General features: G+C 43.9%; 1 protein-coding gene across 5 annotated transcripts in view; it reads right to left on the bottom strand.

The window, feature by feature from the left end:
• Positions 1-25965, bottom strand: part of SMG6 (SMG6, nonsense mediated mRNA decay factor) — a 191827-nt gene that overhangs the window by 90206 nt on the left and 75656 nt on the right. For all 5 annotated transcript variants that reach the window (XM_023530469.1, XM_023530471.1, XM_011359849.2 and 2 more), the window contains 3 exons: positions 16581-16697; positions 14856-15024; positions 2657-2858 (listed from right to left, as the gene is read on the bottom strand). In XM_023530469.1, coding sequence (XP_023386237.1) covers positions 2657-2858; positions 14856-15024; positions 16581-16697 — 488 coding nt within the window. The remainder of the gene's footprint in view (positions 1-2656; positions 2859-14855; positions 15025-16580; positions 16698-25965) is intronic.

Raw genomic sequence — 25965 nt, 5'->3', positions numbered from 1 at the left:
CAGAGTAAAAGAAAAAGAAAGGCTGGTAGCATCTTATACAGGATAGCTAGGGAAGAACTCTCTAACAAGGTGAGAGACATTTAGAAGGGAGGGAGAGCTACACAGCTATCTGGGGACCGAGTGTTCCAAGTTAAGAGGAAAGCAAGTACAAAGATCCTTAGGCATGAGTGCTTGCCTTGTTTGAAGAACAGCAAGGATGCCATGTGACTAGAGCATACTGAGTACGAAAGAGCAGTAGGAGCTGAGGTCAGAGAGTTAAGAGGGAAATGGCGTCAAGTAATTGAGGGCACTGTAGGCCATTGTTAAAACTTTGGCTTTTACTCTTAGTGAGAGGAACAGCCGTCGGAAGGTTTTGAACAGAGACATGCATGACACGATCTTATTGATGTTTTAAAAAGATCATTCCAGTTGCTATGCTGAAAATAGACTGGGGAGTAAGAGGAGGGAGGAACTAGAGAAACCAGTTGAAAGTCATTTTGATGAATTACACTAGGGTGTAGTGGTAAGAAAGAACTGTATCTGCATTTATTTTGAAAATAAAGAAGACATGAACTGCTGATGGATTAGTTATGGAGGAGTGAGAAAAAGAGAGGAACCAAAAACAACCCCAAGAATTTTGACATGAGCAACCCAAAAGTCTAAGTTGTCATTTACCAAGATGGGAAGACTGAAGAAAGACCAGGTTTGGGGGACAGAAATTCAGGAGTTTGGATTTGGAGATGTTGTATTTGGCATACCTATGCCACAGTCCTTGAAGCAGAGATCTACCTTAGTCTCAATGAGCTGTAACTGCCCCAGGTAGCCTGTGAATCATTACCACAGGGTGAGGGCATGGACTGCTGGCTCTGTGTTCTTCTCTGGCCAGATCACATACTTATCATATACTGTATTCTATCATTTATATGTATCATATATATACTATCTCATATGCATGTGTCACACTGACACATATCTCCCAAAAGCACCCCCAGGAGTCAGGACCATCTTGTGATCACTTAAGAACGGTACTAGGATCCTCTGACTCAAGCCAAGGTTACCCGGTTTCTCTTCTAATTCTTATAACTGAACATCTACAAAGTAGAAACTTTGTGTTAGCTGTCCTCAGTCTCACATACCACAATTCCCCATTCTTATCTCCTAAAACTGAGCAAGATTTCATTCCAACATTGCATTGGAAAAGCATAAAATGAATATTCCTCTTGCTTTCACATTCCCAAGATCCATTAGCCATTAAATGCATCCAAAGAATACGGGCTTTTGATATGTCAATGTGTAGAATCTTTATGTATTTACAGAAATTTAACGAAAGGGAATATATACAAAAATTCTGCTATAAGGAATCACTTCATTGTTGACAGTGCAAAAATTGAACAATCCCTTGGTTCAATAAAGCAAAGACCTGGCATATAAAAGAATACTAAGTGATCATCAAAAATGACTCCATATAAGAATACATTAAAAAATACTGAGTAAAATAAGCTGATTATAAATAGTATGTATAATATGACCTCCAGTTTTGTTTTAAAAGTGTATACTAGAAGTTAAATATGATTATACATGATCAACAAAAATAACAGTAATGTTATCTCTGGGTAGAGGGACTGCAGCTAAATTTTCTTCTTTTTACTTGTCTACAAGAAAGCTAATACTCTTTTCTACTGAGAATGAGTTTTAAATTTTGTATATTCAATATAAAATCTCTCATATTTGCAGTTTATGTTTAAATTTTAATTTTTGCTATCTTACTTAAAAAAAAAAGTCTACCTACATCTCTGTACATACTTCATCTAGGTCAAAAGGCTTCCTCCTAAGAAGACATTTTTAGATTCTTCCCCAAAGGCCTATCTCCCAGGGGACATGATGCAAACAACTCTGCAGAGAGCTCAATTATAAGGTTCCCCTGCTCAGCACAGGAGACTCTGCTCCCAGGGTCTGTGGGTGCTACTCTCCCAACCTAACAACCACTGCACAGAAATGTGAAGCAGAACAAAATGCCTTACTCTCTGCACCTGGCCGAAGACCCAACTGTTAAGCAGAGACTAAGAGTTCCATAGTCCCCACCAGGGCAACGGGCAATGGACTTTGTTTTCTATAAACAGAGAGACAAGAAAAAAGTTCAGGTTAAAACACAGTCCTCAGAGGAAGAAAAATAGAAACCAGGCAGCGGGGAATGCTTCATATTCTTAAAAGCTTTTTTTGTACGTTAACACATGGTGTCTGCTTCTCTCTAGTCACCTATTTATCACTCTCCTCCTTAGAGAAGGGAAAAAGCTCTGGCTGTTTTCCTAGTGCAGAGTTTTGTGGCTGGGGGGAAGGAGGAAAGGGGGGTGGAAGGAGGGTGCTTTAAGCATGATGCAAACCATTTGGAGTTGAGTGAGAGCACTGCCAACACAAGCTGGACTATTTAAACAAGTGAGGAAATGATCGTATATACAACATGCCAGCAAGCACACACACACACCAAAGGAAGTCGAGAGGGCTTTTTTTTCAGGACACAGAGCTAGATGTCAGCGGCTAAAAGGTCGATATTTTCCCTTAACACCCTTCTCAATGACTTAATCATGTTCCGTTTGCACAGAAAACTTCCCAAGAATAAAAAAGTCTGGAGAATTAAGAGGAAGGGTGAATGGGGAGTGATGTTTGGCCTGGGGCTGACCTTATCCGAGGTTTTCTCCACGTAGCAGGGGTCCTGAGGGGCAGCCAGCAAGGGGACAAAGCCCGAGAGAAGCCGATCCTCTTCCAGGATAAGAAGGGTGAGGTCATCGTCCGGGTCCTTGTACAGTGGCACCTCAGACTGATTCACCGCGGTCAATATGTTACAGAAATCAGCCAGCATCGACCACACATCCACAGCAATCCTGTGAGAAATAAGGTAAGAAAAAAAGAGCAGCTCTAAAGAGGGACCGGTGAAAGTATTCTATACACTTCTGAGCAGGGAGGTACTTGTGGCAAATGTTATCTATGATTGACATCTGCCAGGAAATCTTACCCAAAAAGCTAGGATATAAAATTGCACTCATGGCAGCAATCTGGTGAATGTGTGTCCATCTATGCAAAGTTGAAATTGATTAGGGGGAGTTTTTAATCCTAACCAGAGAGGGAAAAGAATTTAGAGAATCAGTTGCCTAATGCAGGTCCTGTCACCTTTCCAGACAGTGTGCCTGAGACACTCAAACACTCTAGACACCCAGTGCCTGAGGCAGCTCCTAGAATTCCCCTACTCCTGTCCAGCCAAGTATATGTCACACAGATAGCAAGAGGGCACCAATCTCCCCTCCTCTTGCACAGCCAGAGGGGCCAGACACACCACGGAAAGAGTCACGTGGTTTTTTCCCCCTTACAATGCTTCAGAAACCTCTTCCTATATATAAACAGGAAAACAAACAATCACGTACCCAACAAAAACCTCATTCCTGACCTGCCAAACTTCCTATGCATTTCAGCAGATGAGCCAGTATCAGTGCTGTCTTCGCCATCTTATTCCTTCTCCTTCCCCTCACTTGTGGAAGGTTAGATATACGGTAACCAACTGCTCTGGTTTGCCGGGGACTGTCCCAGTTTTAGTACTGAAAACCCCACGTTCCCAGAAATACCTTAGGCGTGGGCAAACTGGGATGGTTAGTCAACCTAATTGTGTATCACCAATTCCTGGTTCGATCTGAGAAGAAACCTTGAAAATGCAAAGTATGGTTATCCCCAGTTCAAACTCCAGGGCAGAATTATAAAAAGGTTCATTTTTCTGTCACCATCATTTGTCAAAACTCTGTGGTTCAGATCCCTGCTTTGATGGGTGCTAAGGATCCTTACAGCTTTCTTTTCCAGCCTAGGACATAGCTCAAATAGCCAAACTGTGGTCAGATCCAGGGCCTGACAAGTCTACAGACTTGGCTTTCTTTCCCAGAGGACCACCTAACCAGGGAGTCTGGAACAGGCAGTACCCTATGGATGCTAAGTTGTACTCCAAAAGGAGTGAGATCCATAAAAGAATTACAAAGAAAAGTTTTACCAGTATGTTTAAGATGTGGAGTGGCAAGAAGCAAAGAGAGCTATAAGAATGAGCTACATCCTGGAATCTTCCCAGACGAGTTACTGCGCATGAGCCCAATCTGCTAGGGAGGGGCTTCGGATCTAAGCAATCTGTTTCTCCTGGAGACTAGAAACCTTTGGGAGATGGCAGAAAGGAGGGCATTCAAGGGACATGCCACTGAAGGTGATGCTGGAGGAGAAAGTGGAGTAGAGGTGTGAGAACTCCCTGACTGGCTCCAGGTGGAAGGAGCCTGCACTGGTTTATTTACTGTAATCACTGCACTAGAAAAAGGCAATGAAATGAAACATCTTGTTTTCAAGAGTGTCCTGGGAACCAGGCGGAACACAACTCCATTAATCACACAACAGCACATAATCAACACACGTGTACTGCAGAAGTAACTCGCTTCACAGGCTTTGCCCAGGGAAAAGAACATGCTTGGGAAGAATCACCGGAGGGATAAGAGTTTTTTAAAGCCTCTCTCTGCACAGACACCAACAACCAGACTCATTCACAAAGCTCCATCTTTTGGCTCAGCTGGTTTTGGCTGTCAGAAATGTTTAAATATGGAAAAAAATAAACAGTTGCAACACGTTTCTGTGCAGAGATCTGCCTGAGCCCCTTTGTGATGTAATGGGAAACGCGGCATTCAGGCTACCAGCTGTAGAATAAACAGAACTTCGAGGGTTAAAAGGAACTGAACTTTCCACGACCCCATCTGCAGAGAAGAAAATAATAAGAGGAATGATGCACTGCCCCACAGCTCTGATAGTTTATCCTCCGGTCCCGGCTGCAGAGACAAGCACCGGATGTGATAGGGCTGCTCAGGGCCGCCTCCGAGGTTAGTGCTGCCCATGGGAGACACACAGGGAGGCTCTTCCAACTCCCTGCTTCCTCCCCCAGTGCCCTGCTGGCCACTTGAGCCCACTGCCTGAGTCTGATCCCACAGCGCTGGTGAGCTCTGGCCAACAGGCACTGCTCGGCTACAGAGCAGCAATTTGGAAAATAAACAGGAAAGACGAGAGTGAGAAGGAAGAAGGTGAAAAGTCTTCCAGCTGAATTCTTGGCTTGGGGGGCCTTGGTTGGTGCTGTACAGGTCAAGGCTGCTTCAGGATGTAGTTGGGGGTGGGAGGTGTGGGCAGCAGCATCCCCAGCCAGGGAGAGGCAGCAGAAAATCACCCACAGTGGGAGGCCCCACATCCCTCTCTCATCCTCCCACCCCTACCATCTTGGATCCAAGATGAAGAAATATGTGGTACCATGTGGTTCTCATTACCATGCTCCCCTGTCCCCTAAGGCTCAGATAAACCAAAACTGACTCCTCCCAGAGACTGCTGACCACCACTAGGGACCCCAGCCCACATTTGCCTTTTGCCCATTACCACCCACCTTGTGCCAAAACATGAAGACTCACTGCAAAAATGAAGTGGATGAGAGTTCCTACACCAGTGCTGATTTGTAAGACAGCAGCTGGTGCCAAAAGACATAGAATGTGTCCTGAGTTCCCAACTCAGAAATATAAAGTGGCCCAAGCAAGGGCCAAGCTACACTAAGCAGAACCAAGGGAATATACAAAATGCTTCAATGATAGATCATTTCTGCCCTGATCCATTCAGACTGATTTTGTGTTTGAACTCTGATTCTGGGTAGTTGTTTTCTTCTGGTATCTCTGGATTGCCTAAGATCACTTCACATTTCATCATAAGTTATCTCCTCTCTCAGCACCATAGACAAGAATACAACTAAATTGGTACCCATGAGCCATATGGTGACTCTCCAGAGAGGTGGGGAAGAGAAGAGTGTTGGGAAACTAACACTAAAAGGAGAGGTACTTTGAAAAACTAGGTGAAATGCCTGAACTCAGAAGTTAAGATATTTGCAAAAGGATGAGGTCATTCCTGGAACCTGGGCAATATCACCTCAGCTTACCCCAATCAGGCCTCTGGGCTGAGAGGTCAGTTCCGTGGGTGAACACAGGGTTTCCTGAGTAGAAGGGAAAAAGCTTAGCTTTTTCCTGCTCTAGTTCCTGATCCCAGTTAGGAGTGCCTTCCAACCTTCACCCTAAAGCAGCCTTTGGATTCTAAGGATTCAAGGTTGGTCTGGGCTGAGGATCCCAAAGTCAAATTCTGGTGACTATGAGGAGCTTTAAATAGCTCTCAGTATTTTAGAAATGTCTGGGAAATGACTTCCCCAAAAGGTTTTTCAGACAATCTCAAACCACTTTTGGTTCTAAATGGACCGGACCCTCTAGAGTGCTAAGGGTTCAGGCAAGTCTCTTGGGCTTGTTCTGATCCCAATTCATATTTTGGGGAAGCTCCCAGAGCCCACAATATTAGGGTGCATTCTCCACCTAGTAGATACAAAGCAGCCAGAGAATATGAAACTGCCCCCATTGACTCCGTTTATGGCTCTCATAATGGTGGCAAGGGAGCCTCTCAGCAGCTGTGATGTGATTAGTGTGCAGGGATCAGCAGTTGCAGGGTGACCCAGTGGCCCAACCCCACAGAACACACCACACACCAGGAAAGCAGACCCCTGGCTGGAGTCTGAACACCAGATCCTAGCTTGGGACAGACCAGCAGTGGCTAGTTAGAGGTACGCACTCAGGACCAAGGCTCACTCACTTCCCTACAGACGTGCATTTACTTACTCCACCAGGAAAGGAAAAAAATAAGAGTTAATTTACTTTTTATTGCCTCAGAATTCCAAGGTTTAATGTAGCTGTCAGTTTGAGTGCAGTGCAGCTGCTGGCCGATACAATGCAGCCCAGGCCAGCCCAGGTGACTGGGGAAACACATTTCACAGAAATGAACCTACACACACTCTTGGCTGGTTGTTTGGGGGATATTGACTTGGGGAATCAGATTAACCCTTCAGACTGAGGTTAGTTCTGCAAACAGCATTAGAAAAGCAGCTTCAGCCCAATGACCTGAGAAGCTTGGTCTCAAGATAAACCAGTGGATTTCTGTGTTTCTACAATTTTGGAGTTTTCTCATATAAGATGTTACTCAACTACAACATGCTCTGAAAGATTAAGATGGGAGACATATGAGGCAAGTTATACCACAACAATCTATCTCCTTCCTAGAACTCAGGGAAAAAAAGGCAGATCTACCAGCTTTATAGGGAAGAGGTCAGGTAGGAACTTTTTTGCAAGCTTCACCCAGGGCAGGACCAAGGGAGGGAGACAGTTTAGAGAATGAAGTATTAAAGCCCAACCAAGGCTCAGGCCATCCTTCTGGCAAGTCTAAGGAAGACTGAGCCCTCACACACCCCTTCATATTTTTACTGGGGAATAGGCTGACTGGTGATTAATATCAAGTACAATGACCCCATGTTACAAGCCTGCAGGGGCCTGTGGAGGTGGCCATTTCCTGTGTAATACCAGCTTGTTTAAACACTAACATTCAAACTCCACAGCTGCAGAACAAACCCGGAAAGAGTTGAGTGAGAAGAAGCCCTGCATTGTGTTTCGGAGCTATGGAAGATCAGAGAAGTAGTGCAGATGGGAAACAAGTTGGGTCTTTTGGTTCCTGGGGTGAGGAGCTCTGGAAATATAGCCAAGATGGCATGGAAACTAGGCACAACAAAGCTGAAAAAAGAGAAAGCCCATAGACATAAAGGGAAAACACAAAAGGCCAGATCATGAGAAATGTTCTTAAGATAGGCAATATCCTTTTTTTAAAACTTGTTTGCCTATGGACCATTATACTCTAGCCCACAACTCTCCACATAGGGTTCAATGGCCAACATACAACCATTGTAGGCCTAGAAGACTTCCTGCCCAACTGAAGAAAATTGCAGGAGGTAAGCAGCTAATAGCAGAAATGGTCCTGAATCCAACACAGCAACTGGGGCCCTTAGGAGAGTATCCAACTGAAATTAATTCTGCCCAATAGGGCATTACAGTTCTGAAGCTCAGTCACCTCACACTACTCTAAGAACAAACTTTTCTATGTTCTAAGTAATGCCGCTGGAGCACCATGGCCAACAAGAAGTCCCGGTAACCTCATTCCGGGATTTCTCAAGTGCTTCGACTGTGCCTCCCTCAACCTCTATCCAGGTCAGTACCTGATTTGATTTCACTTCTCCCAAGCTACATTCACATGTATAGTCTCTGTCACATCACTATGGTGTGTTAAACCCATCAGCACTGTGTTTGGGAAACAGCAGCCCCCAGGGGACCTTGACATCTCCACGGCATGAGTAGAGCCCTCGGCGGCCTCCCTGGTGCGGATTCTCACGGTTCCTGCCTCTCTAAATTTTTAGTTGTAACCACTCCAACACGTCTTCTTAGTTTAGCACACACTGGACCCAAATAACCCCAGCCCAGAGCTGGAAAGTACTCTCCCTAGGGTCAGCTGCTGTACCCTGCTGGGGTCAGACTGGAGCCTTAGGCCAACACCCCTTCCTCTCACAAGGAGTCCTGTGGGAGGAGAGGGGACGGGACAGAAGCTCCTGCCGTGGGAGAGATCACGTGTGCCCCACACTCAGCTCTTGGAGGAAGAGGAACCCCCTGGTGCCAGGCTGTAGTGCTGACGCCCTAACACGGAGCCAGGGAGACTGGGTGCGGAGCCAGGGTAGCAAAGGGGCTTCCCACAGTCACCACCACTTCCTTCAGGGAAGTGCTGATGGACTATTACTTAGTGACCTCCTAAAATGCCCTTTTGGGAAGACGTATTAAGCGTCCTTGAAGGGGTGCCGATTAGACTTGGGATCAGTTCTTATTTCCGAGCTGCCCTATGAGGGTGACTGAACTAGCTTTTTTAAACTCAAGAATTTCTATCTCATCTATAGGGTAGACATATGTATGCTCCCTGAGAAAATTAGTTTATTGCATACTCCCTATACATCCCTATGTCTCCCTATGTGACAGCACCTCAGAGGGCTCTCTACAAGCTTTTCCAACATGCTCTGTAGACTATACAAGACAAGCCCAAGCCATGGAAAAGCAGCAAGTCCAGGAATTTGTGTGTTTTTTTTTTTTAACAGTACTCCAATCCAACAGTGTGATAAATGCATCCGAGCTACAATTAGGAAGATATATAGCATCAGAATGCGAAGGTCTGGGCAGCCTGGTGAAACGCGGGCTCTCCAGAGCCCCAGCTATGTTTCCCATTATGTAACCCTGGTCATGGGCAGACAGCCAGACTCCAAATGAAAAAGAGACTCTGGCTTGGCACTGGTTCTATTTTCCTATCCTCATTCGGGGTCAGCGCAGTGTCATACAGCTGCAGAGAAAGCTCTGGGGATTAAACCTGGGAAAGCCTCCAAGACCAGGACCTGGGTTCAAGTACCAGCTGAAAGCAATAAACCAACTGCCACAGCTGGGCTAGGTTTGGATGTTCTCAAAGTCCCCTGACTCTTTCACTTACTGAGAACTAGTGATCAAGATGAGGAAAGATTTGGCTTCAGCAGAGACTATGAAATGAGGTAGGCTGTCCTACTGCCCTAGCCTTGCCAAAGGTCCTGGGATGCAAGGGGTCACTACGCTTAGGCTCTTGGAAGCCTATTGCTCTGTTTCCCTCCATCACCTGACATTCACGACTTGACTCATGTTCATTTGGCAAAGTGGAGAATAGATGTGCCTCTCCTTTCTAATAGGAAGCCGGGCACAGACACTGCTCCCCTCTCCTCTCCCACTCCCTACAATTAGGTGGCCCCTCCAAACACTGCAGTCCGTTCTAAATAGACCAGAGCACTTGACATTGTCTCTTATAGTGGCCTAAGGCAACTTTCCACACCTTGCTACAATCCTCTGTACCAAAATCTCCTGGGATATAAAGCCATCTTACTGTAACTCCTAACAGGTAAAAATGGGAAGTCAACCTACTTACATGCTGATGCAGCACACATACATACTAAGTGCCACTGTGTGGGAAGGCACAAATGGCTCTGAAATCCTGCCCTTATCACTGTACAGTGTCAGTGATGTTCTGTCATCATCACCCTAAATGTTCCACATGTGCCTAAGTGGCTGTTGCCTAGTAAAAGCAGATTTGACCAGAAAGAAGAGGCATATAGGCAAGAGGAGAGAACCAAGAAAACTAATGATGAGCTCTGGAATTCCCCTAGGAAAATGAGGGATGATTTGAAATGATTCTAACTGTACAAGGAAAGATGTTAACAAAATAGATAGCGAGCAAGATTAAATAAGTGTCCAAGTGTATCAGGGAGACAATCTGAGGATAGGGGTTTCTGGAGGAAAAGCAAACTGAAATGTAGGCTATCTGGCCACCATATCTTAGGATCAATGAGGAGTTTATCTTCACGGAGAACAAATGCAGGCAGAGACCAAAGAAAGCATACGAAATAGAAGTGTTCACAGTGGCCAGGATATGGAAGCAACCGAAGTGTCCTATGATAGATGACTGGCTAAAGAAGCTGTGGTACATATATACAATGGAATATTACTCAGCCATAAGAAGAGATGAAATACTGCCATTTGCAACAACATAGATGGACCTCGAGGTAATCATGCTAAGCAAAATAAGCCAGACTGAAAACATAGAAAATCACATGATATCATTTATATGTGGATATAAACCTAAAAGCAACAAATGAACAGGACAAACAGAGACTCAGGGACCTGGTCAATGGACTAGTGGTTACCAGAGGGTAGGGGGTGGGGGAGGAGGGGAGAGGTAGACGGGGTAAAGTGGGTCAAATATAAGGGGGTAGGGGAAGGCAGAAGTGGGTAAAAGGGATCAAAGATATGATAGCTGAAGGAAACTGGACTTTTGGTTGGTAGTCACACAATAGAATATATAGATGTCAAATTATAATGTATAACCTGAAAATTACATAATTGTATTAACCAATGTTACCCCAATAAACTTCATTAAAAAAATAAAAATAAAAATAACAACAAAAAAATAGAGGTGTTAAGTGGAAGCCATTTCCTTCCTACTCTCTTAAGAGCATTCCTAAACTCTCCAAAATGAAGATCACACACAAAGACCTTAAGAGTGTCAGAAGGGATTACTATTCTGACATCTACAGAACTATCTGGAATATGTTATTCCCTATGGCCTTAAAGATAAGGTTCCACAATATGAAAAGATCAGTAGGCATAAGACACAACTTTGAAACGCACAAAACCATCATACCTTACCAATCTCTCAACCACAGTATTTACTCAGTAAGTGTTAGGCAGCTATATGAAAAACTAGAAAGGAGGGATATTAATTCATATTCCAGTTTTCCAGAGCTTGGACCTGAAGGCTATGAGGTAGGGCTACCCTCAAGTGGTGGTCAGGTCAGGTTTGCTCTGTCCAACAATGGCACCAGCTGTCAAACCACCATTACTTGTGGTCAGGTTCCAGGACAGCAAAGCCCCTCCTTTAGGCTTAAACTTATATTCTAGAAACAACCAGTTGCTGATCCTGAGTACAGAGACAGACAGCACAGAAGGGACTCTTCTCTACCACACTGACTTCTCTAGCCTAGACTGGATTCATCAGAGAATAAGTGGTGCCTACAGCTACAGGAACTTGTTACTGGGCAATAGGATTCAGTATATTATTTAGTCAGATCTCCTCCCTCCATGAAGAAGTCTAAAAAGACTACACAAATCTGACTCAAGTGTCCCAACCTCCTCTGCCTCTTTGTAGCTGAGGAGGTGAAGCCCAGCTGGGGATGGCTGTAGCCTGGGACCACGTGCCCAGCTACTGAATGAGCCCTTGCCCAAAGATGGGCAGCAGCTCGCATAAGCCGGCAACGAGCCATTTGCTGCAGCATCCAAGAGAAAACAGACTCAGCACCTCAAGCAAATGAGGCCCAGCACTTCCTGTGTGAGCTTTCCATTTCCTCGGCCAAACAAGCCAAAGGGAGCAAAAGAGGGAGGAGGGATGAAGGGAGATGACTTCAGAAGAGAGTTAACAGACCTGATGGCCCAGCATACGATAAACAGGCTGGATGGACCATATCTAAGGGACTTGTGGTAGGGAAGTGAGGTTACTCAGGGAAAGCCCAGGCTCCAGGGTCAAATAGTCTGCCTCCCCACCAACTGAAAAAAAAAAAAAAAAAAAGGAAAGGAGGAATACTCTGTGACTCTTACATATGCTCAGAAGCAGTGGCTTCAGATATTTGGAAAGCTGAGCCTTTGTCATTTTCTTTCCAAAATTTCAAATTGCCTAGTCGGCATTATAGACGAACAGCCTGTAAAGTTTTAGGCTGTACATGTTAACTCTTTGGGGAACATGGCTGGGAAACAGCTGAACCCTAGTCAGATGTGTCAGTTCCTTTGTGTGGCCCCAGCTGCCCAGCTCAGGGCTCAACCCTGGCTCATGAGGCCTCAGCCTGGAGTGCATTTTTGGAAACCTAAGAGGGTTTACAGGAAGGATGCAGAGAACTATTTGATGCTGTGAGCATCACTTCACATGGTTACAGCGTTAGAGCTGGGGGGCAGGCATTGGGAAAGAGGGCCAAACAGTCCAGGAAGTATCTTGGGGTGAGGAATAAGAAAGAAATTTGAGTAAGGAAAGGAGGGGAAAGAGACTATATAGTGCACACAGAAAGGTTAATAACTGCTGGCCAGAAATATCTACTACAACATTCCCTCTGCGGGTCACCCACGAGTCCAGAGACTCCCATGACCAGCCCCCAGTCATAGAAGCTCCCCTCTGAACTCCCAAGAAGTGTCATCTGTAGGAGCCTCAGTCTCCATACTGAATCTTCCAGTATTTCCCTCCTCTCGGAGGAGCACTGGAGAAGAATGATGACATGCTGAATATGGATGCTTGTTACTGAAAACACAGATATACATCCAACATGGAGCCTAAAGGAGCTCTGGGTGTACTACACTTGCCAGAGACCACAATACAGAGAATGAAAGAGGGGAAGAGGAGAAAAGGAGACAGAAAACAGAAATAGGCAAAGACAGAGAGAGACGAGAGAAACCAAGAGAGAAAAACAAAGATAAGAAAGGAGTGAAAGGGAGAGGGAGAGAGTTGGACGGTCAACAAAGTTGACCAGAGATAGGTGCCTACATGCACATACATTAAGACACTACTGTACAAAACACAAACACAGACAGTGAATGGGACACATGGAAACATGGATATAGATCAGGAGTTGGCAAACTTTTTCTGCAATGGGCTAGACAGTTAATATTTTAAGCCTTGCAGACTATAAGGTCTCTACTGCAACTACTACTCAACTCTGCTGGTGCAGTGTGAAAGCAGCCATAGAGAAAGTGCAAACAAATGAGCATGGCTCTGTTCCAATATGACTTTATGGACACACTAAAATCTGACTTTCATATCATTTTCACAAGTCATGAAATATTATTTTTTTCAATCATTAAAAAAATGTAAACCATTCTTAGCTCACGGGCCAGTTTGCTGACCCCTGGTATAGACACACACAAACACAGCAGAGGAAGATAAAGAGACAAATAGAGGCAGGCAGTCAAGATAGGCAGAGATAGGCAGAGGGGACAGGCAGAGGCACTAGGTGAGGCAGGTGAAGAAACACAGGAGAAGCAGAGAGAGGCAGGTGTTATAGGCAGACCCACATACAGAAATCCCCGCTCCAACAGAGGGACCCAGTCATGGACAAACACAAACACGAACATAGGTGCTCTTGGATAGAGACATTCAGGCACACACACAAACATACACTCCCACAGGACACAGTCACACACAGAGACATGGAAAGGACCAAAGCAGACATGGACTGATATGAACCCAGAATCAGATGCGAACATGGACATGGACACAGAGACATGGAGAAACAGACACACATTGAAACGGACCCCTCATGGGTATACATGAACTCCATAAACAGAACCACACACTCAAAGACAGACAGAGACAGAGACATAGATATGAACATAGCACATGGACACATACAAAGACAGACATAGATAGGCACAATGAAATACCCTTAGACAGATCCCCAGAGACAACTACACAGACCCTCACACTCAAGTAGAGAGAGACATTCAGACACAGAGACAACCAGACTCAAACAGGCACACAGAGATACAATGCACACACTGATACAGACACAAGAAATAGCCATATGCGGATGCACAACAATGTGAATATAAAATGCCACTAAATTGTATACTTAAAAATGGTTAAGTTGGCAAATTATTGCATATATTTTTTACCACAATTAAAAAAGGAAGAAAAAAGCCATATAAACGCACAAACAGATCTAAATAGACAGAACCAGGCATATACACATACTCCCCACACTAACACATGCCACATCAACAAATGACAGATACCATACTGAAACACAGAGACAGGGAGATGGGGGTGGGGTATGCTGATGAGACAAAGAAAGAACTGAATGGAAGGAAAAAGTGCATGCCCTCACCCACTCCCACTACAATGTTGTGAGAGGAAGGCAAGGAGACAGAGTGCCTAAGAAAGCACAAGAAATAGCGAGAGAGAGCCTGAAAGATGTGTAGAGATAAACTAAAAGTTTTTAGGGGTTTTGGGGGGAGAGAAATAGACTGTCTCTCTCACACACACTAATACACACCTAGGCTAAAAAGGCAGCTACAGAAACAGTGAACATGAACAATATGAAGTGAATGAAAGAGCAAGAGCAAAGAAAAAGAACAAAATAGAGCAAGCTATGGAGTGGGAGAAAAAGAGAGGTTGAGAGAGGAGGACAAACAGACCAGAGGATAGACAAAAACATTAGTGGACAGGGAAGGTGTTCAAGGAAGGAAGAAAACAAAGTTCAAGAGAGGAGGAAAGAGAAACAAGGGGCTGTGGGTGAGAGGAAACGAAGAGGACTGGGAGGGGAGCTGTGGGAACACGGGTGGGCCAAGGCCAGTAGTGCTGAAGGAATAAGCAGGCTGACTCACTGTGAGGGCAGATCCAGAGATGTGGGTGGAGGATTCCAGGTGTCTGGGTAGCCGAGCATCCAGTCTGACCAGACTTTCACACTAGGGAGCAGTTCCTTCAGGTCCGGGACGAAGGAAGATACCTTGATGTCATCTTGGTCATTCTCATCCTCAGGAGAGGACAGCTGAGCTGCAGAGGCAAAGGGTGAGAACTGGGCCTATGTCTGCTATGGCCTCCGAGTGAGGCTTGGGGTGCTGGGATGGCAGCGGCTCTTAGGGAAGGGAGACTAAATCCACAGAAAAGCTGGGCCCAGAAGCGAAGGACAAGTGCCAGCACCTAAGAGGATTCTGAAAAGCAGGACAAAGAGAGAACCAGTGCAATGGGTCTGCCCCTACAGACAACTGTTTTTGCTCCACCTGTGGCCTGGGTGAAGCTGCTACTCTGGCCTCTAGCCCCTGCTTTTAGCTTCCCTTTAGCACAGTACTGTGATGGCACCAGAGTTCCTGCCAAAACAGCAAAGCCTGAATTTGATCATGAAGAAATGTCATAAAAGCCCAAATTGTGGGACATTTTACAAAATAAATGGCCTGTAGGCTTAACAATGTCAAGGTCATAAAGCACAATGGAAGACTGAGAAACCACTTTAGATTGAAGAAGACTAAAGAGACATTACATCTAAATGCAAAGTGTAATCCTGGAGAGGATCCCAGATCAGAAATTTTTTTTTTTTTTTTTTTTTTTTAGGACAACTGGTACAAACTGAATAAGGTCTGTAGACTGAATAATAGTACTATATCAATGTTGGTTTCCTGAATTTGATAACTCTACTGTAATGTAAGAAAATGTCCTTGTTATTAGGAAATACACTGTCAAGTATTTGAGAGTAAAGGGCTACTATATTTGCAACTTACAGTCAAATGGTTCAGAAAAAAAATAAGTGTAAGTTTATGTGTGTATGAAAACAGAGAGAACTTAAAGCAAATATGGTCAAATGCTAACAATGGGAGAGTTTGGGTGAAGGGTATGTGAGAGTTCTTTGTATAATCGTGCAACTTCTCTATAAATTTGAAATTGTTCCAAAATTAAAAGTTACCCCCACCCTCCCTCCAAAAAGAGACAGCCACAGCCACAAAGGTCAGAGGCATTCACAAAGTGATGTAGCAAAAGAATGACAGAGGGCTTCACTATTCACCAATACTGAGTCAGGAGCTGAAAGAAAAGTACAATCCTCAGCCCTACCTTACATGGCTCAGTAATCAGCTTTGAATTCTAAGGGCAGCCTTAAAGGATATAGGACACTTGCTCAACCCAAGGGATAAAAATAGCCCCGGCTCTGGTCTAGTGAGTCTTCCAAGATGGCTGGTCTATAGCAGTTAGAGCACCCACCAGGCACCAGACAAAAAGGGACGTATAGAGGGGGAAAAGCAAAACATCAATTATGAACAAAAAGGGAAACTAATTTTTCTGGTTTTTCAACGTGGCAAGAACACACAGCAGCTCACAGGTACAGTGAAAATGCTAACTACCAAAGGAGAAGAGAGGGAGGGAATAGTTTCACATGGAGGAAAGAGGGCCACAGAGGTAATCAGACATACCTAAGGAGGTGGGACTTAGTTAGGCGGACAAAAGGAAGAGAGTACATTGAGAAATGGAAGAATGGAGAGTAGTATGGCATTCTAAGCTTCTTGGGACAGGGCTCAGGCAGCTGGAAAGCCAACCAGTCAGGGGGCCTCTCATCTGCTTACCTCTGGCAGACTCCTTAAGTAAGTGGGTACAGCGCCGCACCAGGAGAGAAAACATGGCCAAGCCCAGGGCTGCAGCTTGCTCCTGGATCACAGAGCGACACTCCTCTGAGAAGCAGTCTGAGGAGAGGCAAATGAAATTCCATCAGTATGCTGGGGGCCAAGGGCTACTCCTCCCTTCCTTACTAAGTGCACATCCTTGGTCATCTCACTGAGCTCCTTTTCCTCACCAAAGACTGGGAGTAGTAATATTCTCTCTCTCAAAGGGTAGTTGTAAGGCTAAATAAAATAATGTACACAGAACACTTACCACAATGCCTGGTGTTTGGGTAAACACTCAATAAAGTTATTATAGGGAGTGACTGGTAAAATTCTGCATCACATCATTTCCTCAGCACCAGTTACCCCAAGATGGGCAGTCTGAGCTAGAGCTGCAGCTCTGCTTTTAGCTGGTTACTGATCATGTAAAGCCACAGTAACAAGAACTCATATTTAATTAACTAGTCTTTCTAATGTATAGATAGCAGAAGTACAAATACCAATTAAGATCAGAAAAACACAAATTTAAGTTATCTTTCTGAATCACCAACCTTTGGTTCCATCCTTACTCCCTTTATGTTCCTCTTCCTAAGAGACCACATATGACACAACCTATTTTCACTGAGTAACTTTTATATAGGACAGTACATGGCACACAAGAAGCACCTAATCCAAGTTAGTGTTTATTTTCACAAATTCTTTTCCCTAGGGCTAAAAAGAAATCTGGCTTCCAATACTAGCACCCTTTCCTCCTCACTTTCTCAGCCTGGCTAACTTCCCTCTGGCTCCAGGTCAGTTAAGGAGCCACCTTGGTGGTAGCCAGAGCTATTATTTGGCGGAAGCTACATACACTCACCCAAACCTCTGCCTGCACCTACCCTCCCTGATAGCCACTTCATCCAGACTTGAGAGGAAATCAGTGACAAATAGAAGGCAGCAGTCCAACCTGCAGCTTCAGAAAAGGAGATACCCAATACACACAGATGAAATCAGGAGCCAGACTCACTTGTTCTGGCAGCAGCTAATCTGCTAATTCCCTCTGTAATACAGGAGAACTCTCAGAATCTCCAAGTGTTAAAAGGATAATTGGCCACATATTTGATCTCTGTCCCTGCCTGTATTTTAACCTCCAAAGCCAAGAGGGAGCTCTCTCCCCTCTCTCCTCATTGACAACAGTCTTGTCAATGGGGCCTAATTGAAGTCTTTACTCTAGGAGATACTATACAGCCACCGTTATTCCTAACCGTCTTCGCCACAGGAGCAAACATGATTAGAGTATACAAAGCTAGCCCCAAACCACTTTGAAAGCCATGAGAGTGAGAAGGAGGCTGCTCCTCCATATGAATATCATCAGTGAAGCAATTCTTCTATTGTGGCTTTCCTGCCATCCTTTCATATGTCCACTGGTTCCAAATGTCACCCTCTAAGTTTGCAACTCAACTGTGGCAGGCAGTATGGAAGTGGTAACAATCCATGTGATTAGAATAGATCACCACTCTCATTCTTCTTCTGGTAAGGCTCTAAACCTCTGTTAGAGACAGATAACAATCACCTAAGAATGAAGAGGAAGGAGGACGGAAAGTAGGAAAGGGGAAGATGTGTAAGTCATCCCAAGAAAAGTTGTCAGCATCTCCCCTTCACCCCTTCAACAGGCAGCAGCCTGTCTGTACCATCCCAGCTCAGCCCAGGCCCCTGCTGAGCAGTGCTAGCAGTCTGCCTCTAACTGGCAACAAAGCCTGGAATGGAGGAATAAGTCCAGGATAGAGGAAGCTAGGATAGGACAAGTCGAGGCCACATCTTGGTGGTGACACACTGAGTACACATTAGTGTCTCCTCATCAACTTGGCATTTCAGGCAGAAGCTACCTGCACGCAGAAGGTCCTTAAAAGGAATGGGGGGAGGGTCTTAGCTCCAAGGGGCTGGTATTTCAAGAAGCCCACAGCTACATACAATAAGATACTCTCATTAGCCTGGATAAGGATGAGGCAGGGGGAAATTACTTTCACCATGTCCATTTCTACCTTTATGAAAAATGGCAATCTCGGGCAGGACTATTTCTTAGAATTCAAAGTGGGGGCTGGGGGCTGGGGTCTACGGTTCAAGAAGGAGAATGAACTACTTAAGAATAATGATACCTGTGACCTCTGGGGAGTCCAGGTTGGCTCCTTTTTTAAGCCTCCTGCAATAAAGTCTGTGGACCAGGCAGGGGGGCAAACATTGGAGCCTCATTTCTGTAGGTCTGGAAAGGCTCAACTACTTCTCAGAGCAGTAGCTGTTCAGCTTCATGACTGCTCTGTTCTTGGCCATGGTTATGTCACCTCAACCTTTTCCCTACCTCCCACCTTCCCAGGAAAGGCCTGAGAGCACTCCCTGATGGGTATCTGGTCCGACTGATGAGGAGGTACAGACCACTAAGCTTTACTGCTCTGATCAAGCAGGTGGCAATATCACAGCTATCTGGGGGTCAGAATGCCTAGGTTTCAGTCAGCTCTCTGAATGACCACTTCATATGGAGTCCTTTCTAGAAGGCCTCCCCTTCTCCATGGTTCAATGGTACCACAAGTATATACTGTGTATCTACAATGTGCTCAACGCAGTACTGGGTATGTGAGGACACAGCTACAAATAAAACAGGGTCCTTGCAACTGTAAAACATTTCAATCAGGTGAAAAAAATAGTTCTTTGCCCTTGTAACCATGGCAACTTGACCGCAATACCTCCACTTAGAAATATATTAAGTGCTGTGGTATCTTCAGGAGATGCTCTTCACCCTCACCTGTGCTTTTGTGGGTTAGAAGCCAGATGATGCTGTTCCTTGAAAAGTATTCACTCTTTTACAAGTAGGTAGGAAAATAGCATTTAGATTCCGAGTCCACCCACATTGGGACTAGACCTGGGAAACTGACCCCAGTCTGAAGAATGCCCATATATATCCCTAGAGTAGGGCTGGGCCGGGCCAACAAATGATGTGGGTGGGGAAGGAAAAAGCATTGTTTGCCTTGGTATTTGCCTGGGTTCCTCTGGCTTTGTGTCAGGTAGTACGAGCCTGACATGAGCTGAGGAACTCATTAACATTGTGAAACAGCCTTTCCCCTTCTTTCTAAAAGCAGGTTTGCTCAAGGGTTTAGGGGGACGGTTTTGGCTAAGAAGTCAGACGGAAATATTTCTTACCAAGAAAGTCACCTGAGGTCTGAACTTGGTTTTGCCCCTTCCCACACACTCTCAGATGGGCAGATGACCACAGTTCCCACTATTCCTGTGGCCAAATACCTGCTCAGGCAGAAATATTCTTTTCACTCCTATGTAACAGGGAGACTTTCTCATTTTTCTGAGAACATATTCATGGAAAACATAAACCAACTGTCGTCAAAGTTGTATGAAATCAGGAAATGGAGCGGCCGGGAGAAGGCTGCCATGTGGCCGGATGTTATGTATTTCTAATTAGTGCTATACATCTTTCAACAGCAAGTGTCCTTCTGCTGGGAAACACAACACACTGCCCTTGTTATTGTAACTGTCAGAGAAGTGCTTAAACAGATAATCTCCAGGAAAAGTGATAAACACGTCCCCTCTCCCACCAGTGTGTGTGCGCGACGGTGCTGCCAAAGCAAAGCTGTGCTTGACGGCTCCAGGATGGCAAAGCATCCTCCTGCAGGAAATGGGAATGAGGCAGGAGGGGTGGGGAGGGAAGAGGAGGGGAAGAGAGGCAGGCCCACCTGCTTGGACCCTTTAAGCCCAGCCAAGGGACAATGGTTCAGAATCACTGCTTCTGATCAAATCCTGAGTCAGGGAGAGGTTTGGAGTAAACCAGTATCAGCAGGGATGAGGTTTGGCTGGTCAAAAAACAATCTGGCAGTAATGGAACAAGCAGAGTTCCCCTGGTGCACACAGCCAGCTTCTTGGCAAGAAGAGAAGAGTAATGAAGGGAAGACACAGGATGGATGACACATAAGTCTGATACCCTGAGAGCAGCAGAAGGGATTCAGAGGGCACTGAGGTCCACTAGCCGCTCCAACAGAGAGAACCAACTATTTGCTTGGCTGCTTCACTAATAGCTGGAGAAAAATGCAGGCAAGACCACTTATTCACTGACTCCCTCCCTACCAGTTCCTCCCAAAGAGACGAAATGGTCAGTCACCTCCAAACTATCACCACCTGGAGGCGATTTGTTGGCTCTTATCTTGCAGACATAAGGCTGCTTTTCTCATGAGTCAGTCGCTAGTCAGACACAGGGCTGGCACAGTTCCTGAGCAGCCCACCAAAACCTCCTTGTCTACAGGAAGTGGACAGTGAGAGCATCTTCTGACTGCTGCTGTTTGAGCCACAGGGTTCTCTGTGTCAGTTGCTGGCTGAAGAGAAGGTCTGGAGGAGGCAGTCATTGTATAGAAACCAGACTAAATCCCAGAGCAAAAGCAGAGGTGTCCATGCCATCAGGACATAATTTCATTCCCTGAGGAGCAGAATAAATGAGTCAGAAAATCAAGCACCAATACACCCCAGCAAATTATTTGTGCACAATGGCAGAACACAGGGTGACTGAGCAGAAGGCAAGCCATGACACATCCCCAAACAGGGTATAGCTAACAACACAGAAAAATGTGGAAGATAATGTTTCCTTCTAAGAACCCCTAGTGTCATGCCTGCTACTCCCTCTGGATTTTCTAGGATTGTAAAACGCGCTTCTTTTAGTGAGTAGATGTGGGGCAGGGGAAATCCTGACCTTCTAACAAAGTGACCTCTCCCATTATTTCCAAAAATATTTATTTGCGTGCCCAATTGTGGAGGATATAATAAAGGAAAATAGCATTCTGTCCATGAGATGATAATCTAATAAGAAAGAATAGATACCCAAAAAACTATAATTCAAGACAATGCATTACACGCTATAAGGAAAAGAGAAGATGCTTTCTGTCACCAGAGAGAAAGGAACTTATTTTTAGCTAGTGTATGTCAGAGAGGGTTTCATGGAAGAGAGCACCTCTGAGCAGGACTGCAAAAGATAAAGATGGAATGGCAGGATGAAGGAGGGACTGTGTGTACTAAGGAAGCTTGTAGGCAGGGACACACCAGGCATGTTCCCAGACGGCAGGCACTATACTCGGCCTGCTGTGTAAAGTGGACCACAAAACACAGGGCCTGCACTGCCACAGCAAAGAAGACAGACTTGACACGACAGGCAGTAAGGAAGGCACTCATTCGAGGTTTCCAAATGAAGCAGAGGTATTTCATGAATATTAATCTAGTAAAAGCATTTAGGACAGATTAGGGTAGCTAGAAAAAGGTAACAGTGAGAGAGATCAATTGGGAAGCTAAGAGGGCATGACCTTGTTTGAAAAAAGAGAAATTATATGTAGAGTACTTGAATCAAAAGAGTGCACGGATGTCAGAAAGTTGCAGAAAGAAAATCAAGAGAAGGTGGAGATAATGTCGGAGGAAAGGGATGAACTGGAACAGGTCAAAAACTCTGATAATCTTGGCTGGCTGCAGAGGATCCTGAGACCTCAAGAAGGATAATACCCGGTGGTGGCTCCATAATGTAGTGGTTAGCACATTCGCTTTACATGCAGAAGGTCCTGGGTTCGTGCCCGAAGTGGAGCCACGGGCCAGGCCCCGGTGTGCTTGGTTCCCAGGGTGTGCCTGGCCTCCCAGGTGTGCCAGGCTCTGAGTGCACTCGACAAGCGACAAGCGTGTAGGAGGAGACACCCCACCTTCAGAGATCCAGTTCTCACGGGGAAATGGCAACATCCATAGGTCAGAGGTGGAAGGGGGTGGAATTAAAGAGGGGAATAAAAAAAAAAAAAAAAAAAAAGATAACACCCACCAAATGAGATCCAGGAAAGGGGCAGAAATTTGGGATTGCAGAACACCTGGAGTGAGGGAGGTATGCATCAAGAAGTCCCCAGGATCCTGCCCACTTGGCTCTGGGCCAGTCCTGTCTTTCCAGAACAAAGACACTTCAGGGGGTCAGAAATACTTGAGGAAGACGTTGCAAAAGGAGGCCTGGGAAGTCTGAACTGGCTCTCCCTGTGGAAGCCATTAGATATTCAGCACTTCATTTGTTTCCAATTCTTGTATGAGTGCAGCTCCAGGCTGTGGGGTGAGAGGGTCCTCTCTGACGTAATCAGGAAGCAGCTGCAAAATTAAGGAATCCCTCATGACATCATAAAAAGGGTCGATGGTTTACTGGGGAAAGTATAAAAATTAATTACATATTCCCACATGACTCCCTTCCCCTAAATCTGTACACACTCCCTCCTACCCTCTCATTCTCTCATCAACAACATCCAGAAGCCACCTCACTAAATAGGGTACAGAAGGGCAAACAAAACCCAGGAAGAGAAAATTCTCTGATATGTCCACTGTCTGCCCCATGCTTTTGGAACTTAACAAGTGATACACAGTCTTGGAATTTTTATACATGTAACATGTTTCCCAACAAAGTTATAAGCCCCTTAAGGAAAGCTATGTCAAGACTTCATGTCCTTGAAGATTAGCACCATGAAAGGTTCAAGAAACATTTGTTGTTTATAACTGTAGGTATACTTCCCTCTCTCATTTGTGAATCCCAACCATAAACAACATGATTCCACTGTGGCAGAAATAATAACTAAGATATAACAAGACCTGTGTTAGGCACAAAACATTTATATATTATCTTAAAGCTTTACAAAAAATTTGCAAAGGAGTATTATTTTGTCATTAGAGGGAAAGGAAATAATTTCTGACAGTTGTGGAAGCAGACCCAGAGAGGTTAAATGACTTGCCCAAGGTCATAGAGCCAATAAGTGTCAGAGCTGGGATTTGAATTCAAGTCTATCTGCTCTTGTATCCACAGTTTCCATACCTGGCTTTCAAATGCCTATGAGTCAAGCTTCAAACTCCAACTTCTCCTTTTTCCTTTGCTACAAACATGAAAATCTCAGACTACTCCAACCACAGTTCTGCACAAAAAGCTTTGAGATACCAACTATGTGGAAACCAAAATTTAAAACATAATACCATTTATAATAGTGCCAAAAAACCTGAAATAGTTAGGTATAAATTTAACAAAGTATGTATAAGATCCCCATGCTGAAAATTACAAAATACTGATGAAAGAAATCAAAGATCTAAATAACTGAAGAGACTTCCCATGTTCGTAGATTGGAAGACTCTTCGTAGAGATTGTAGATATCTCAGTTCTCCCCATAAAGATCTATAGACTTAACCCATTGACTACCAAAATTTCAGCAAAGTTTTTTGTAGACAAAGACAAGCTTATTCTAAAGTTTATATGAAAGCTAAAATAATTTTTAAAAAAGTACAAAGTGGGAATAATCATTCTTTCCAAGGTTAAGTCAAAGGAAAAAGGATAGCCCTGTTAACAAATGGTGCTGGAGCAATTAAGATACCCACAAGTAAAAAAAAATGAACCTTGACTTAAGTCTCACACCTTATATAAAACTTAACTGAAAATGGATCAAAGATGAAAAACACAAGACATATAACTTTTTGGAAAAATAATAGAAGAAAATCTTCAGGATGTAGGACTAAGTACAGTTCTTAGACTTGATACCAAAAGTGAAATCTATAAAAGGAAAACTGATATGCTAAATCTTATAAAAATTAATAACTTTTATTCTTCAAAAGACTCTAAGAGGATGAAAAGAAAAATTACAGACTGGGAAAACATATTCACAAATTATACATCTTACAAAGGACTAGTATCTAGACTATATAAAGAACTCTCAAAACTCAATAGTAAGAAGACAAACAATCCTATCATAAAACGGGAAAAATATATTAAACAGACATTTCACCAAAAAGTATATTCAGATGAAATATAAGCACATGAAAAGATATTCACTATCACTAGCCTTTACAAAAATGAAAATTAAAACTACAATGAGATATCACTAAACATCTACTAGAATGACTAAAACAAAAAATAGTAACAAATCGAAAAAGCTGGTGAGGATGCAGAGAAATTGAATCATACACACATTGCTGATGGAAATGTAAAATGGTACGACCACTCTAGAAAATAGTTGAGCAATTTCTTTTAAAACTAAAAATGTGCTTATGATATGAACCAGCCCAGCAATCATACTCTTGGATGCTTATCCCAGAAAAATGAAAACTGATTTTTGCAAAAAAATCTGTATACAAATGTTCATAGCAACTTTATTCCTAATAGCCTAAAACTGGAAACAACTCAAATGTCCTTCAATGGGTAAATGGTTAAACTGCAGAAATAGCCACATCATAGAAAACTGCTCAGCCATAAAAAGGAAAAAAACTACTGACATATGCAGCAACGGGGATAGACCATCAGGCAATTACACTAAGTGAAAAAAGCCAATTTCAAAAGGTGAAATATTGTATGATTTCATTTATATGATATTCTTGAAATAATGTAATTACAGAGATGGAAAATAGGGGTTAGGATTTGGGAATGGGATGGGGCAGGGATGGTTGTTAAGGGGTAGCATGAGGGAGCTTTGTAGTGATAGAACAGTTCTGCATCTTGACTGTAGTAGTAGTCACATGAAGCTACCTATGTGATAAAACTGCATAGAACTACACATGCAAACACAAACAAGTGCAGGTATAACTGGTAAAACCTGAATAAGATCTGTGGATTTTACCAACGTGAATTTCATGGTGCTGATATTGCACTAAAGTTACTTAGGTACACAGGACCTAAGTGTACTTTCTTTTTTTTTTTACAACTTCCTGTGAATCTATAATTATTTCAAAATTAAGTTTAAAATACATAAACAAATACAAGTAAACAAATAAAACCCCTAAAGATCTAATATACGATTCCAAAAACTTTTCTCTTTTACATAGAAAAGGGCTACATAGACATTTTGGGGACATTTTCTCAATTAGCTGATGACTGTGTACAGGTGCTGCAGCCACTTGTTCTCATCTTGTGCTGCCTTCACCTGAGCGGCTGGAGATGCTCAGCTGTGTGGCTCCTTATCTGGCCTGAGCAAAAACCTGCCAGGGGCAACCAAAAAGAAAATAGGAAAAAAGAAGGGAAAGTTTAGGGAAGACAAAACTCCTGTCTAAAGAATAGGAGTAAAGCAAGAGAATATCATCAAGGCTATGTATGACTCACCAGATCAGTAAAATCCATGTCAAGCAGCACAAAGTGAAGGTGATGAGAAAGTGAAGAAAGATGACAAGAAGAACGAATTGCAGAAGCTAAGTGAGCTGTTTAAACATGTTTTTGCTGCTCAAAAAATAAGTAAAGGTATAAATCTCAAACCCATGGTATGTGCATTTTTCAAACAAGGGCAGTCAGGGGAAAATGTTGCTTAAAACATGAGCCTTAGCACTGTTTTCTTCATAAATGAAATTA

The sequence above is a fragment of the Pteropus vampyrus genome, unplaced genomic scaffold (assembly GCF_000151845.1).
Source record: "Pteropus vampyrus isolate Shadow unplaced genomic scaffold, Pvam_2.0 Scaffold50, whole genome shotgun sequence".
Lineage (NCBI taxonomy): Eukaryota > Metazoa > Chordata > Mammalia > Chiroptera > Pteropodidae > Pteropus > Pteropus vampyrus.
This window is presented reverse-complemented; position numbering and strand designations above follow the sequence as displayed.